Source organism: Patagioenas fasciata, chromosome 5 (assembly GCF_037038585.1).
Source record: "Patagioenas fasciata isolate bPatFas1 chromosome 5, bPatFas1.hap1, whole genome shotgun sequence".
Classification (NCBI taxonomy): Eukaryota; Metazoa; Chordata; class Aves; order Columbiformes; family Columbidae; genus Patagioenas; species Patagioenas fasciata.
The window spans coordinates 8142822-8160173 of NC_092524.1; the positions used below are offsets into that span (position 1 = coordinate 8142822).

At 40.4% G+C, this 17352-nt stretch overlaps 1 protein-coding gene across 1 annotated transcript; it reads left to right on the forward strand.

Annotated features, from left to right (window-relative positions):
* Positions 1-538: 538 nt before the first annotated feature.
* On the forward strand, positions 539-17211 carry EIF3M (eukaryotic translation initiation factor 3 subunit M). Its single transcript, XM_065840074.2, has 11 exons — positions 539-669; positions 2536-2668; positions 4073-4211; positions 4607-4730; positions 5233-5327; positions 10560-10643; positions 11979-12078; positions 12508-12589; positions 15755-15898; positions 16448-16508; positions 16934-17211. Exons 1-11 carry the CDS (start codon positions 628-630, stop codon positions 17052-17054), a joined length of 1125 nt encoding a protein of 374 aa, XP_065696146.1. The 5' UTR covers positions 539-627; the 3' UTR covers positions 17055-17211.
* The last annotated feature ends 141 nt before the right edge of the window (positions 17212-17352 follow it).

The following is a 17352-nucleotide window of genomic DNA, read 5'->3' on the forward strand; positions in this document are numbered from 1 at the left end:
CTCCACTCCCTTCAGCATATTCATGGCTCTGCTCTGGTCTCTTCCAACCAAAATGATTCTATGGTCCTACGATTTGGTTAGGAACTTTTGTTCTTTCTCTGACCATGTTTCACTTCCAATATACGTAAATTAAAGTACATTATCTAAACTCTTCCAGGAATAAGATAAGAACATACACTTTTAAGGGGGAGTGACTACTTCTTTTAGACAGAAAGAAAAAAAAAATTATTTCCCCAAAGAACAGCCCTGGCGTTCCGGACACCAACAGCCCTGGGAATGCCTGACGAAGCGATCGTGAGGTGGAACCCGGACCCGGGCGGAGGCCCCTGTGCCCTCAGCAGCGTTCGGCCGGTCAGGCCCCTGGGAACCGCGGCCACAGCGGGTCCGGCGGGGGCTGAGAGGTCTGCGCCCTCCGGAGGGGCCGTAGCCGGGCGGGCAGAGGCGCCTCTCACGGCTCCTGTCCCGGCTCCTGTCCCGGCTCCTGTCACAGCGGCCGCCCCGCTCCCGCCCAGCGCAGAATCGCCTCGCGGCTGACAAGCGGAAGCGGACGGTACGCGGCACCGGAAGTCGCTCTGCCTTTCCGGTACGGGCGGCGTGCTCGGTGCGGCCGCGGCTGCTTCCCCCGCCATGAGCGTCCCGGCGTTCATCGACATCACGGAGGAGGACCAGGTCGGCGGGGAGCGGAGCGGGCGGGTGGCGGCGGCAGCGCGAGGGGGGCCGAGCCCCGGCCCTCGGGGTCGATCCTGGGCCGGGTTGCGGCGGCCTGGGCGGGGGGGCGGCGGTCTGACGGTCTGACGGGGCGGGGGCCTGTGTCTGTCCCGGTGTGTGTCCCGGTGTCTGTCAGGCCGCCCCCTCGGCGGGGTCGCGGGTGCCTGTCCCGCCGGGGCTGCCTGTCCCGCCGGGGCTGCCGGGCCTGTGTAGCTCCGTGAACTTGTTGAGCTGTTCCGAGAGAGACCGAACGGGCAGATCAAAGAAACTGTGAACTGAAAGATCACAGAATGTCAGGGATTGGAAGGGACCTGGAAAGCTCATCCAGTCCAGTCCCCCTGCCGGAGCAGGAACACCCAGATGAGGTTACAGAGGAATGTGTCCAGGCGGGTTTGAATGTCTGCAGAGAAGGAGGCTCCACAACATCCCTGGGCAGCCTTTTCCAGTGTCTGTCACCCTCACTGAGAAGAAGTTTCTTCTCAAATTTAAGTGGAACCTCCTGTGTTCCAGTTCGTACCCATTGCCCCTTGTCTTACCATTGGTTGTCACTGAGAAGAGCCTGGTTCCATCCTCGTGACACTCACCCTTTATATATTTATAAACATTAATGAGGTTGCCCCTCAGTCTCCTCCAAGCTGAAGAGCCCCAGCTCCCTCAGCCTTTCCTCATGAGATGAGTCTGTCTCTGCAGTTCCCTCTTCAGAAGTCTCCACCTGCCTTGCACTTCGCTTTACTCTCAACAGCACCATTTTTTGGGAGAGGAAAATGAGTTCAGACACGGGCTGGAGCGTTAGTTACAGATCTTGGTTTTGCAGGATTCGCAGTATACCAGGCTTGAGAACGGTGAAGTTTGTCTTTGAGCTACAACTTTGTTTTGCTCTTGAGTTTTAGTGTTTGTTTTTTCCAGTGTCCTTTAAGTGGTGTGTATATATACATAGCTGGAAATCCACAGGCAGGAAACCCTTCAGGCCAGTCTCTGTTTGCTGTAATGTCCAGTAAATCCCCATCAACTTGTCTGAAACAGCTTCGATGCAGCAAAGGGGCCTGGAGCATTTAACTTTGTCTTATGGTACCATCATGATTTGACATGGAACTTGATGTAAATGACACCTGGTGTCACAGTGGTGTTCCGGTTGGAGCTCCCCTGTGCCAGGAGCTGTGTGGCCTCACTGGGGTTGTTTCTGAAGGGCTGTGGTTCTGCTGCTGAAACTGGGGACTCTGAAGTTAAAACTTGGGCCTGTCGCTGGGGGAAAGGTACTTTCTCAGTTTATTTTCAAATACTGTCAAGGTGAGGTGGATTATAGCAGTTTGTTAGGAACTGTCTTTACCTCGCATGAAGACTGTAGGTTCTGCTTTCTCTGAAGCAGTTTTCTTTACACCCTTTTTCTTTTCTGGTGAAGAAGCAACTAAGTGGTTTGTTTTGCATGAAGCTTTCAAAGAGAGTAAAAGATAATAAGAATTCATAAGAAGAAAGCATATTTGTCACAAAAGCTCGCTAGGCCTGCTGTCCTCTGATGAGTTCTAAGTGACACGTTCATACTGTGAGAAAGCTCCACAGTTGTCTGATCTATTCAGTTACTGGCAAACCAGCCGCAGCATGTGCAGCAGCCTCTTGTGCTGCGTTGGTATTTGGGTTGTACATAAACAGGGAGGAGAGGGAGCGTTGTAGGAAACAGGGTGGTGAGGAGAAGTGAGAGGAAGCCTGAGTGAGCAGTGGGGGCAGAGGGGTGGTTGCAGAACAAAAATCTGTAAGAAATTAAATTACTTTGCCTTTACTGTTCACATAGCAACTGTTTTATGTCTGTTATCTTTTTTTTTTTTAATTAAGGCTGCAGAACTTCGAGCCTACCTGAAATCCAAAGGAGCAGAGATCTCTGAAGAAAACGCTGAAGGTGGACTTCATGTGGACTTGGCACAGATTATCGAAGTTTGCGATGTGTGTCTGAAAGAGGATGACAAAGGTTTGCATCTTTAAGTCATGTTGGTTTTGCTAAACGTATCACCGTCCGTGCTTTCAAATAGTAGCAGTTGACAGAATTTAGAGGTGTGTTGCATGGCTTGCATGTTAACACGTGCATCTTTATAAAACTGAAAGTGCTTATTTCCATCATTGCCATGTAAAATGCGCATGTACTCAACCCCTCCCTTCTCCAAACATCCACCACTCTTTAAAGAAGTTGGAAATCGAGCTGGACTGTGCTTGTTATGAGGGTGTAGCAAGTTGTATATAAAATAAATTTTCTCTCTGAAAAAAGAAGCATAATAGAAACAAGTCTTGCTGTCAGTTGATGGCTGTGATGCTGCAGATCATGAAAGCTTCAAGTAACAACAAAAATTTGGACTGGACATTTGTAAGTAGAAGTTTTAACATGTGAACATTGAGTATTATTTTTTTAAAAGATTAAGAGTTTCAGTAGCCAGTATCTTGTTTTGAGTTAAGGCTATAGATCCTTAGAAACTGCACTAGTATGTTTTAATGACACTGATAATGCTGCAGTAGCTTTAAATGGTCTCTCTGTGCCTCCTGTACTCTGTACCAATACAGAAATTCCATTTAGAACTTCCACATGTAAAAAATCAATTGCTAATATAACCAATAACCAGTACATGTTGCTTGAAAGAATGCATGGTTCATCTAAGGAGTACTTATAATTATTTTTCATGTCGCTTTTTATTGCAGGCAAATAAGTGTGAAATACTGGAGAAAGTTATTGCTCTGCTGTTTCATGGTCAGCTTTAATTTTGGGGAATAAATAATATTTTCCACAGATAATGAATTTTTTTTTGCTTTGCTTAATGGATATTTGGGCAGACTGTGCAAACACAAAACCTGTCTGTTTGGAAAGGATGGAACACCACGCTTGAAACAGGAGCTGGGGAGGCTTTTGAGTACCTTGTTCTTGTGGGCATTGTCCCTGTGGTCTGGGTGTCCCCTGTGCTCCTGTTGAAATGTTTTCCTGTATGGGAGGTCTTAGTATTCTCACTTCAGAACTGTGGGACAGTTGTCTGGATGTACTGTAGGAAGCCACTGTTTGGGGTTTTTTTAAAGCCAAAACCTGAAGTTCCTCCAAGTTGCATGTGAACAGACAATTTGGACCAACGGTGGTATCAAATACCAAATTCTGTGTTGAACTTGGAGGGGTAATTCTTGCTTTACATGAGATATGTTGGTGAAAAAAGACATCAGCCAAATCTCTGGTACATTCTGATGAATATCCAGATTGGTTTTCTTGGCATTTTCTCTCTTTTACAGTTCTTGCCAACACAAAATAATCCTTCATAGCAGAAGTAACTCTCCAGCATTAAATAGCTACTGATGATTGCTGCTTGCAGTTTTAAACAGCTGCATGTTTTGTTTTGTGCAGATGTTGAGAGCGTGATGAACAGCGTTGTCTCTTTGCTTCTTATCCTGGAACCCGACAAACAGGAAGCGCTGATTGAAAGCCTGTGTGAGAAGCTGGTAAAATTTCGGGAAGGAGAGCGCCCGTCTCTTAGATTGCAGCTGTAAGTATTGGACAGAGAAAAGCAAGACGATGGTACCTTGCAAATAATCCTTCCTCTTAGGAGGCAGGAATGTCTTGTCTGTCTTTAAATCAAAGTGGGGGTTGCCTCTCAAGATATGTCCCTCTGTTGCAAGAAGCACTCTTTTTTACCTTCTTTTTCCCTATCATGAAATAGAAGTACCAACATGCTTTCTTTGCTTGAGCGTTACAAACTTAATATCAGCTGCTTTGCTGAGAATGGTTACAAAACTGGAAGCTGCTACAATTCATCACTGACAAGGTGCCACCAGGTGCTTTCCATGTACTAGCACACAGCTTAATAGAAACATCTGTGTGTGCTCCACTAACGTTTTTTGAAACCTCTTTAACTTAGTTTTCCTGTTGTTTGTGGTTTAGGCTGAGCAATCTCTTCCACGGGATGGACAAGAACACTCCTGTGAGGTACACGGTGTACTGCAGCCTTCTCAAAGTGGCCTCATCGTGTGGTGCCATCCAGTACATTCCAACTGAACTAGATCAGGTAATTAATGTGGTGCTTCGAGTTACAGCCCTTCTATTAACCACGTTGCATCTCACTAAATATTAGTCAGAGTTGATACAGACCGTCTCTGTTACAAATTTCCAGAAACTAGTGAAATAAGATACGCAGAATACAGGATTTCTTGTCTTTTAAAGGTCTACAGAATCTAAATCAAATTGCTGTTTATTTTCTGTTTTTGATGCTGAACATAGATGTGTCGGATTCCTGCTATAGCAATGGAAACAAGAAGCTTTGATCAGGAGTGAGGCATCAAGTTCTTGTCCCTTGCTCTGGAATCACTGTTATTAGAATCACTCATCCTTATTTAGGGAGTAACATGGAGAGCACAGACTTTTGGCTTCTCACAGGAAAATTTCCAGGTTCTGCATGGGAAGCCTGAGAGTCGGAGGACGCAAAGGACAAAGGAGAGATTATGAGAAATATATTCAGTTTTATTTTAGTCTTTTCCCCAATGCTTCTTTTTCACTTGTATTCTGCCTAGGTCCGAAAATGGATTTCTGACTGGAATCTCGGCACAGAGAAGAAGCACACTCTTCTGAGACTGCTCTATGATGTCCTAGTAGACTGCAAAAAAAGGTATAAAAGACAACTAATAGATACCACAGACCTGTATTTTAAATTCAAATATTGTAAGTGATCTGTAGGGAAAGTATTTCTCATAGCACTTCTAAAATTAATCTGTCCTGATAATTCAATTTGAATATACCTTTTTTTTTCTTTTTATGTTTTTAAGAACTCTTACATTAAACCAGTGTTTTCAAGAACATTAAAATTAGTAGTGAATTAGCCGCAAACCACAGACTTCCAAAATAAAACTATTCAATTCTATAAATATTAATCTTTGAGCATTGTAGCATTACGCCAAATTTATTATTTAATTGCACTTCTGACATTTTAGTGCATGGTAGTGCTATCTCTTACTTAATGATGTTGGGAGGCTTATCAATCACAGTTAACAAAATCAGTCTCTTTGTGTAAACACTACCTTTAGGACAGAGCTTTCCACCGGTCATGGAAATTAATGTCCACAGAATACCTGCTTGGCCATTTTAACTTATTATCCTGGATCATAAGAAGCATCTTTGATCTAACAAACTTGGCAGGCCAGTGTCTTCTGGCATGTAGAGTAATCCCGTGTGTGTCGTGCCTGTAAATTAATGTAAGTCTTAACTGAGAGCTGTCAGCAATTTGTCTTACAGACGCGATACAGTATATTGGCGGCATTGGCTGGGGTGATAGAGACAGTCAGTAGTTTCAGCATCTCATTCAGCAGCAATTTCAGCCTATCTAAACCATCCTTGTTGTGGTTTGGGATGTGGGTGTGGGCGGTGTGTTGTTAACCCCCACAGTTCCCTTTCACTCTGTTTTCTGAGTTAGTTTTCAAAGGTTTTTTTTTACATTTTCACAGTGAAGCAGCATCAGGACCTCTACACTGCTGACTTGCAGGGACAGCAGAACTGCACTTGCATTTTCTGTGTTTGCAAAACCTTGTAGTGCTGCAGAAGGAAGCGGTTCTCCTCTGTCCTGCACCTTCCTGTCCTGTCCCCTCCCGCTCCCAGTTCGTGTGTGTTTGTGCTGGTGTAGCCGTTTGTGCAGCTGTGCGGTGGATGGGACTGGGGAGGTGACCTTGCCAGGGGTTAAAAAAGGCGAGTGTGGAGCTGTCATAGGAGGAGGAGAGTTTCTTTGACAGGAGAGTTTGCTTGTTCTGGCCTGGCGAAATTGTAGCCTGGAAATGCTGTGTCAGCATAGCAGGATCATTTTTAACTAACCTCAATTTAGGGATGATTAATCCTTGTGGAGTAGTTACACTGTGAGCTACGGCATTATTGGGAATTCCCATTCCTGTTCCTAATGCTAAAATGCTTTTGCATTGGTAGTACCGTGTTGTGGATTTCAGATGGTCAAAATAATTCCAGAAATGTTAATCAAAGATCTTAAACGTGGTTCAGTGCTTACTTTGTTTCACAAATATTACACTGATACTCCATAATGTTCCTACTCTTTTAAACACATCTCATCCTATTGATTTATTGAGAGGTTTTAACTAATTTAATTCTGATACTTAATAGTTGACTATTTTTAGCTGTTCTTGTTACAAACCTGTGGGTTAAACTTGTAATTTTTGTTTCTAGTGCTACCAGTAATCTTGCTACCAAATAGCTTTTGCTTACTAATAAGAGGTGATATTTTTAAGTTAGGCATTAAAACTTCCACAGACCCCGTAATACATTGCTCCTGCACTCAGTGTCCTTACCATGCGCTGCAGCAAGCTTTGCGCTGAACGGAGCAATTTTTCAGAGCACTTACACTTCTCTCCAGAAAAGAAAACAAGAAGTGACCCGAGCACCTTTGACCTGGCTCACTCTCCTGGATCAGTGGGCAGTATTTGCAATAGTATGGGAAACTCACGGCAGCATTCCAGCTTCAGCACTCAGGAATGTTGCTCTATCTGGCCATATGGGAAGATAAGTGGGAACTGAAAAATAAGTAATAAAAATCATACCTCAGTTGCTGTGTTGATTTATAAAGGGAAACGAACATGTTGAAAACAGCTTTATTGGTTATATGTTTTAACTTTGCTCAGCGTGGCAGAAGAGCTGGTTTTCCGTAGCTAACAGACTTTTCCCCGGTGGATGAGTTCGTAGTGAACAGATTGGTAGCTCATGCAAAGCAGCTCATGCAGATATTTGTGTGGTGTTGCTTCTCCTGCACTGTTAAGTGAAAGCTTGTTTTATCACATCTTTTCGAGTCACTTTCTGGTTGAAGTTTCTTTCTGATGATCAAAATCGTCTTGATCTCTTTAAAGAGGGATTTTTATCTTTCCATTGATCAACAGAAACAAAATCGGTAGTGGAAAACAAGTGGCTGGTGTGGTTTGTTTCTGAATTCTGTACTCAGTAGCTGAACATCGCAAGAGATCAGTTACTTTCTCTGCTGCCTACTCTCCTTGCCATAAAGGTTCTGCAATAGAATTTTGTGCCTCAGCTGCTTTAGTCTTCAGCGTTTCCCCGGCTGTGTTGGTACGCAACTGCAAGGTAACACAACCTGTTTTCTTGTCCAGTTTTACAGGCTCGCAGGCAGCCAGAACTGAGTTCTGCGTGGCCCTGCCAGGCGCCAGCCGGCTGGAGCTCCCAAACGGGCTCTGCCAGCGTTCGGGCTGCCATTAGTCCTGCCCGAGTTCACATTCAAACAGGTCCAGCAGGTCTGGTTATTCATACCTATAGCAGAAAGCTCAGCGTGTCAGGCACCTCCAAAAAGAATTGTTTTACTTAATTTTAGTGCCTTTTAATCATGTCATGTAGAGGGACTTGATTCCAGCATCTTGCTAAGTCTCTGAGTACTCTATTTTCTTTTTTCTTTCTTTTATCTACCATAACTCTTCAATTCTCACTGGCTTTTTGTCAAGTTGTGCATCTAGAGTGGCACACGGAGCCAAAAATACTTGTGCAAGCTGTCTTGCTAGAAAAAATGCTCACATTTGCATCTTGGGTGAGATACACATTTAGGAATGAGCTTTGTTGAAATAGTGATCTGTATTCCTGCTTTAAACATCCTCATATATGGTAGTAATCTGATGCTGAATAGAATGAATAAGATTAAAAGGCCTGCCATATTTGCTGAGACTGACAAGAATTTAGCACAGAAAGTTTTGGAGTAATTGTCTTGTAGCATTCTAAAGTTTCATAGGAATACAAGTGAAAGATTCCACTCCCTCCCTGTTAAAATAGATATATATATATTATATATATATATATAGGGGATTGTATAGCTAAATTAGCTAAATGCATAGTTTTCAATTTTTGCTCCTAATGGAAGGAGGAGGAGAGGAGAAGCTCCAGAAGTCTGTAACACAGTTCTGAAGTGTGTAAGAACAGCTACTGAAGTCTTATATGAAATAAAGAATCTTGTATTGTTAGGTTGAATAGTGCAGGAGTGGAGCCTCTTGGGTTGAATGTGTATATAGTATAAGTCTTGCATTAAACTGGTTGTCTTCACTAGAACATCGTGTTGATAAGATTTCACCAGTTCAGAAATCATCGTCTGATTTATGTGCAAATAGTTCTTTCATATATAAAGCTGTCTAATTTTATTTCACTGATGCAAAGCTATGAGTTCTTCTGCACATCACTATCCGTTGCCGGGACAAAACATAAACTGACCTCTTTAATGCCAAAGTCTTAAATTTCATTCAAGTTTACATCCCTGCGCATGGTTCTGGAATAATGGCTGGGACCTGTAGAAAATTCCCCTGCCTTGGGAACAGTCTTTGCTCAATGTACATCCAGATTATATATGATATTGCTTGTTTCCCATGATGTCTTAATATTCATATTGCACATTAGTGAGATCTGGTAAATTCTCTAGGAGCACAAAACCTCACCCTATAGAGAAGTTGTCAAATAATGGGACTGTGAGATTTAAAATAATTACCCATATAAAGATAGTGCCGTCGTCCCATAAAAAACATTCTGACCTGTGCTGCTGTACAGGTTAAACCTGGATCACAGCACAGTACGTACTGGGAATATTGTGGTGTGTTTTCCTCCCATATGCAATTTACACTATTAAGTAATTAAAGTTGATTGAAACTTCAGTCTTGCACAGCTTTTTTTCTTTTAAGGAAAATTTTGTAGGCCTATTAGACCACACGGGGAAATCTGTTGTATCTGGAAATGGGCGACTTGGAAGGAAGAGCTTAATGTTACGCTATAACTCACTGTACTCTGGAGAGTAGTAGCCAACCTTCCTCCTGTCTGCTGAGAAAGTACCGCTTAGGAAAGTAGTTGCCAGCCTGTGTCTGTGCACGGGAGACTTGTGCAAAGCTCGTGCTCACGTTACTGAGGCTTGGTTGTGCTCTCACTGCTGAGTTTTGGTCGTACCAAACTCCACACCCCACCTAGTTCAAAGGAAATATTGATTTTGCATCAGCAAAATCTGCTCTCTGTATAGAACTGTCACAGCCTTCTGTTTTAACAATTAGCAAGAATCCTGTGAGAAATAGGAAATAAGTTTTTGTGTATATACCCACAGCATATTCAACGTGTATATTTTTTTCTGAAAATTTTGTAAAAAGCATCAGCAGTTGCTGGCCTTTTATGTGAGAATAAACCAACGTCTGTTAAAATGACACAGTAAAGGTCTCAGGGCTGGTTTGCAGTGACATTGATGAGCTGTTTACAAAACAATGTGGGGTAGAGGCTGTAGGATTACTCATTTTTCTGAGAATGATCAGTTTTTCTGAAAGCGAGCTGTTACAGCAGTGTTGGAAGCTGCTTGCGCTTCGCAGCAGCCTAAACCAACCTAATTGCTGGCTGCCTGATGTCGTCAGTAAAATGAGCAGCTCTCACTCGGAAGAGAGAATCTGTGAAAGAAGAAAAGGCAGCTTTTATACAGTCATTTTCCTGACCATAAATATCCTTTAAGATATGTCATTTTACATTTGAAATAAACTTTGCAGCGCTACTTATTGTGCAGTGATTAAATCCAGATGTGCACAAGAAGAGCATTCTAGTGAACCATATAAAGCTGGTCCTAGCTCAGAAAGCTTTTTCCATAGCCAGCAGGTAATTTATCAATTTAAGAGAATGAAATGAAGGGTGAAGATAAACATTTTGTAGAACAAGAATTGAAAGAATACATCTAGTTAATTTGTTCTCTCCACTAGAATTAAAATGGATCATCTACATCTTTTTCAAGTGTAATTTAATTTGACCTATAGCATCATAATAGAATTATTTAAATATTTGAATGCCTTGTTTGAACTATTTTTTTCAGTAATCCTGAGATAACTTTGTTTTTCTTCTATAGTGACACAGCAGCAAAAGTCATGGTGGAACTCCTGGGAAGTTACACAGAGGACAATGCTTCCCAGGCTAGAGTTGATGCTCACAGGTAATACTGACTCCCCCATTTGCTTAAAAGTAGCTTTTTCTCTATTTTTAAATTGCATTGATCACCTTGCTCTGAAGGGTATGGAATGGTCTGGCAGCAGGGGCCATGCCACAGCCTGTTTTCTGTAGTGTGGCTGACTTGATGGAGAGATTTTGTATGCAGCCAGCAGTAGGTATGGTTGGTTTAGGCAGAGTCAGGTTTACTCCACCGTGCAGGTGCACAGGTGTGTGTCTCTGGTCACTGCTGGCAGAGAGTTCAGCTGCAGGTAAGGACATTTTTTACATCAACTATGCAATCAAAATTTGAATTGGCTTCCTTTATTTCAGTGTTTTTACTTCCTGATTGTTTGATTCTCTAACTTCAAGTGTTCTTTTCAAATAGCACTTTCTGTTGAAAGGAAATTCTTGCTCTCCTTTATGCGAGCAAGTCCTAAGGATGTGAACTGCACAGAGATAAACTTACTTGTTGGACAAGCTGGGAGTAAATTGATTCTTAACAGTGTCTTTTCCCCACTGGCCAAAATGAGTAAAAGCTTGTATTTTGACATTCTATCCATCATGATTCTTCTTAGGAATTAGATTTTTAATAAGTCGTGTAGTTCTGCCAGGTGTGTACACCCAATAGTTCTCAAGGGAGTTGTTTATACTCGAGGATGGAGGAAAATCAGGATGACTCATTTTGCCAATTAAAGTGTCTGCACATAAGTGAAAACTCCACTGAGTGGCCGACAGCAACCGGGGACCTTTTACATCTGACAGAACGTGTCTGCTGGGGTTGGTCACATCGCTGCGGCTGCGCAGACCTGAGGTTCTCCTGGGTTGTGGTCCAGGCTGGCAGAGCGAGAGTGACACCAAGTCCTCTCACATGCTGCTGAGCAAACGCTTTCATTGAGAGCTCTTGAAACACTTGTGCTCTGTTTACAGTCTGGAGCTGCAACTGCTAAATCATAGGCCTTGCAGCACTTGATATTGGGGTTTTCTCTGGTTTGTGTCACCTGTTCATAGTTAACCTTCCTGAACAACTTAATTCTATGAAATTCTAAGAGGACAGTAAAAATACCTGTAGGAAGGAAGGTGGGGCTGGAAATAAATGCATGGATGGGAACAGTAGGGTGATCTGTAGTCTTGCTACCTGGCAAATCACTTAATGCTTTCTTTTTCCTGTTTTTTCATCTGTAAAATGAAGATTAAAATTGGAACGTGACATGGCTTACAGCTAAGAATAGTTGAAAACCCTTGGGTGTTTTCCTAGAAAGCAAAGAACAACAAATTGAGTTGGACTTAGTAATAAAAATGTGTATTGCTGTAAAAGTAAGCATTCCTCTTTTCTGCTTAGATGTATTGTACGAGCATTGAAGGATCCAAATACCTTTCTCTTTGATCATCTTCTTGCCTTAAAACCAGTCAAATTTTTGGAAGGAGAACTTATTCATGATGTAAGTAACTTCCTTTTTAGCAAGATAGTTTGATATCTCTAGAGTGCCTTCTTTTATTAGTGTCTTTTGAAATTCATTTGGTTATCTATGTCAGTAATATTGAGCTGCAATGTACTATTTCTTTTAATGCTTCTAGAATTAAAATATTAAAATGTTACATATGAAATGTTTCCCTTCAGAACTTTCAGAAGTCAGAGTTACAAATCCTGCCCTCACATGAGTCCTGTTGCAAAACTGCCTTTCAAGTCTGAGAAAAGGAAGTGAGCTCAGCACAGATTGCCCTCAGCTATCGACAGAAAACAGAAATTTAGCTCTTAATAGTTTATTTTTCTATGTAGTACCACTAGTTTTTATACATATCTCTGTGCAGTCTGCAGGGAGGGAAACATAATATTTAAACTGTTCTTATATTTGTTTTCCATCTTCTAGCTTTTGACAATTTTTGTAAGTGCTAAACTAGCATCCTATGTCAAGTTTTATCAGAACAACAAAGACTTCATTGACTCCCTTGGTAAGTTTTCAGATCATTCCATTTCTGACTAGTTACATGGCTTGAGATATGGAAGCCGCAACGTGCTTCAGCTTGAACCCGTATATTGAAGCCAAGGAAATGTAACAGGAGTTAAGAACGGATTAGAGTTTGTAGACTGATCTCTACTAGACCGTAAATGACCCATCCAACTGCGGGTTGTTCTACTCGAACAAGTTGTGTTATGCGTTTGGAAGAGAACTGTTTTTCCCCACTTCTTTTCTCTTAAACCATTTGGGATGGGAGTTTTAATGCTTTGATACTCTAGGTTAGGCCAGAGATCACAACTCACTGAGTAAGCCGGCTGCTTGTATGAGTATCTTACAATTTTTTTATGATTAATAACTTTATAACACCAAATATTTCTCCTGAACAGTAAGATAAAACATGCAAATAGTGTGTGTGTGTGTGTGTGTGTCTGCGTGTGCTGATGCATTAGCCCCAGCAAGCCACAGTCTGCCCCAGTTAATTTGTTTCATCACATGAAGCAATGTGATGGAATGTTAATGTCAGCACCCTCTTTATTTACACACTGTGGAAAAAAGGAGTAGTAATTAACACTTTGACACTCCCCCGTTGATGTGTAATTGACTGTTTCAAAGGAGCACTGGTTCATAAGCTATTGCATGCATTAAAATTACGGTTTTTATATTCCAGCTTTTTAGGACAGGGGTCAGCGACAATGCAGAAATTGCTCAATGATGCAGGTTTTTTTATTACTGCATTAAGGTTTTGACATATTGGTAATGAATAAATGTTTCCATAAAAACCAGATTTATTTATTTTTTTATAACTTTGATTTTGAAATGACACTTGAACACTGGCTGAATGCATTTGAGGAAAGGCGTAGTTTTGCTCAGAGTTTAGTGCAGCCTTTTACCACATGCATTATTTTGTTTAATGGAGTGTGGTGTAATTCTGAGAATAATTACCCTCAGAGCTTTACAATGCTGGTACTTTGGGTATTAAAGTGATGGAAGCATCAATATGATTTTTCGTGGATAAAATTAGCAGCAAGTTTTGGTAGTTTGTAAACGTGTATATAAGATAAGCGTGACTTTCATCATATATATTAAAATGTTAGTTGTGTAGATATCTTATACTGTTCTTTCTTAGGGAAACGTGGCTTTTCTATTCTAATTATCTTTAGTATTGAAATGGCTTATCTGATAGTTATTTGTCCATGAAAGTATTTGCTGAAAATGCTGTTATGCTAACATTTGAGTAAATATGTGGAAAATCAGTTACACATATACATAGTATTACTTGCATAATATACAATAGTTGTGATTTATTTTGTTTTGCCTCCCTGTATCTGTGTTTACCTCTGAATATACAGCGAGTGAAAGGAGTCACGTAATCCTAGTAAAATCATTAAACATCTGTGTAGCTGGTTTGTAAGGCAGCCTTACTTCCAGTTATCCTGTTTTCTCACCTGTTTTGTGGTGCAGTCGGGAAACTCAGAATGTCTTTGAGCCATGGATAAGCAGGAGATTCTGTGGCAGTGCAGAGCAGACTGCTGGGAACTTGGTCTGAGTGCATCAGCCACACCTTTGAAAAACAAAGGCAGTTTGGTATAGAAAACAATGTGTTAGATGAGACATTCAAAAGTAAGTTCTTCACAACATCTTTGATCTATTCCCCAAAATGAACAGATTTTTAACTCCGCTTTAAAGATTTTTTTTTTTTATTTTAATAACTTACCAAGGCATTGGGCTTTAAAATAAAGAATATTAATAATAGGATTTCAGTGACAGCAAAAGCTCTAGTTCTCCCCTTTTGTGGATGGGGACCAATTAAAGCCAGTCTCAGAAAGCTGTGCAGGGAAAAGGAAAAGCTCCTACAGGTGGCATCAGTTTGTTACAATTTGTTGTGTTATTAATGCTGACAACTTAGGCCAGCAGTAGCATTATCTGTGTCAACTGAATCGCCCTAACATGTCCACATTTAATCTGGTATTATCAGCAGTCTTTTTCGGAAAGTTAATCAGCATCTCATTTGCATTTGTTAATTAGGGTTAATGTGTGCTAATTGATTTTTTGATGCTTGTAGAGTTCCATTAAACCCAGTTAGGTGTTGTTGCTGGTGCTCCTCGTTCGTATGAATTATGGTGATCACATTTTTGTTGAATGGGTGCCAAATAGAGAACCTGCATCATAATTATAGCTAATTAACACAACATAATGTCCTGCACTAATGTGCTTTCCTATTAGTGTATGGATGTTATAAATCCCAAAATTAAATATTTACTGAAGCAATGTGAATGTTTATAATGTCATTCCAAAACAAGATGCTGACACTGATTTTATAGAAGCTTCCACTGAATCTCAGCCGGTACCTCACAGAATTTGGAATAAGAAATGCCTCAGTTCATCTGGATACCGGAACTTTGTAGACCCAGGCTTTATTTTTTCAGGAGAATGGTCTCTGATTTTGATATAAACCCTTGGCTCAATTCCTCTTGTTGCCATTCAAACAATCATGGAAAAGATCTAACCCAACTCTTAATATCTGTTCCTCTATTCTTGACAAGGATGTTTTTGCCACGCTCGATGTGAGTGCCACATGGGCTTACAGCAAGGCTTTTTTGCTGTGGTAGAAGCAGTTATTTCAGTGCCAAAACACATTCTTCTGGTAGAAAAATGTTATGTTGCTAAACCATTACTGAGAGAGGTTTATTTTCAAGCAACTGCATGAGCACGAGCAGTGAGGCCGTACAAAGGTTTTGACGCTACCAGTTGAGTGTTTTCCCTTTGCTGTTGTGTTGCTGTTCTCCCAGGGGATGCAACTGAAAAGTTCACTTGCACCCCGTACCACCTACAGTTTGGTTTGGGTGATATTTTCACTGTTTAAAAACAAATCTCTGTGCTTCACTTTTGTAGGTATTTATTACCTTTTACTGACAACACCTGAGTCTTGCTGAATTCACAACTAAATTAGCTATCTTAGCAAAACACACAAGGAAGATGCAGGAATTAAATGTTTTATCTCCAAAAATGTTGATAAGGACATGTGGAATACTTTCTTGATGTGAAATAAATTTTAAATTATTGGAAGCATATATAGTGAATATAACATGTAAAGCAAATTAATGTATTATTGAATTATAATAATTCATATCCATAAATTATCAACACTTTCACACAGGCTTGTTGCATGAACACAATATGGCAAAAATGAGGCTACTTACTTTCATGGGAATGGCTGTAGAGAATAAAGAAATATCATTTGACACAATGCAACAGGAACTTCAGATCGGAGCCGATGATGTAGAAGCATTTGTCATTGATGGTAAGAACTGTAGTACCACATTTCAAGCAATGCTAATAAAAAATAGCTTTTGTAGGCTTCTAAGCTAATGTTAAATATTCAGAAAAATATTCAATTTTAATTTGTTTGTTACACGATATAGTTGCAAAATTTCATGCTTAAAGACCAGCTGTCGTCTTTTAAACAGTGTTTGTCTTTTCAGTGATGGGAACCGTATTTCATGTAATTCTTTATAGAACTAATAAATCATTTGCAGGTTTAATTTGTCATCTGCTTTTGTTTGCTGTCTTGAGAAGAGGATGTTTTTGTAGGAGAGAGAAGTTCATAAAAACTGTACAGGATATTGCTTTAATAGAGTGGCACTACACAACAAGATTCACGCATGACCTTCATCTTGTTACATCATTTTGCTTTTCTGCCTACTAGACTGTTAAAACCAACAGCAAAACAACATTAAGTGAACTGCTGCGCTTTGATGTTTGTATTGATGTAATTTGGTACAGTTTTAATGCAGTTTAATACCTTTGAACTCTTGAAAATAGCGCTCAACAAAGCCTTGCTTTTTTCCAGCTGTGAAGACAAAGATGGTGTACTGCAAAATCGATCAGACACAGAGGAAAGTCATTGTCAGGTAAGACTTAATTCTTCACAGCATTTTGCAGAACTTAGTGTGTTCTAATTATTTCACTTACATTTGTAGAATATTTTAACTAGAAGCAAGGTATTGTTCCTATCAGTTGCTGGTAGTTAAATAGTTGCTATTTATCATAATTTTATTAAAGCTCACACTGAATGTGATTAGCTTATTTAATGAAAGAGTCCTATTTTCCAGCACATTTCATTTAATGACCTAATAGTGACAAGAATACTAATGACTGTTGTTGCTTTAAATATTTGGGAAGGCTACAGAATTATCTAACTGTAAAGTGCAGCCCTTTCTGTAGAGAAAATAAAAATGTTCCTATTCACTCATGAGAATAAAGTAATGCTATACAAGAATTATTAGGAGAGCATGACATCTAGTAATCATCTTCCAATTTTGTTTTACTTCTCTAGTCACAGCACACATCGGACTTTCGGAAAGCAGCAGTGGCAGCAATTGTATGACACTCTAAACACCTGGAAACAAAACTTGAATCAAGTGAAAAACAGTCTCCTCAGTCTCTCAGACACCTAATGTTTTTTTAACCTAGTCATGTCACCAGAGAGAAATTTATTCAAAAACTTTGATAATTTGTGACTTTTTTTCCAAAATGTATGCATTTGGTTTGAAGATGATAAATTTTAAATTGCAAGACAAAAAAAAAAAAGGAATAAAACTAAATGGGAAAATATCTTCTGTTGATTTTCTTGCATTACATTTTCTTCTTATTACTATTACAAAAACAGAAGCAATGTTGGTTATGCTTTTGTTCTTGTTTAAGTTTACAATATGAGGATCTTTCTCGGCAAGAGGGATAAAAGGAGGGAGATCA

Coding starts and splice junctions, on each gene's coding strand:
- EIF3M (XM_065840074.2), top strand. CDS start 628: ATGAGCGTCCCGGCGTTCATCGACATCACGGAGGAGGACCAG. Junction 2,669..4,072: donor TCTGAAAGAGGATGACAAAG/GTTTGCATCTTT, acceptor TGTTTTGTGCAG/ATGTTGAGAGCGTGATGAAC. Junction 10,644..11,978: donor GCTAGAGTTGATGCTCACAG/GTAATACTGACT, acceptor TTTTCTGCTTAG/ATGTATTGTACGAGCATTGA.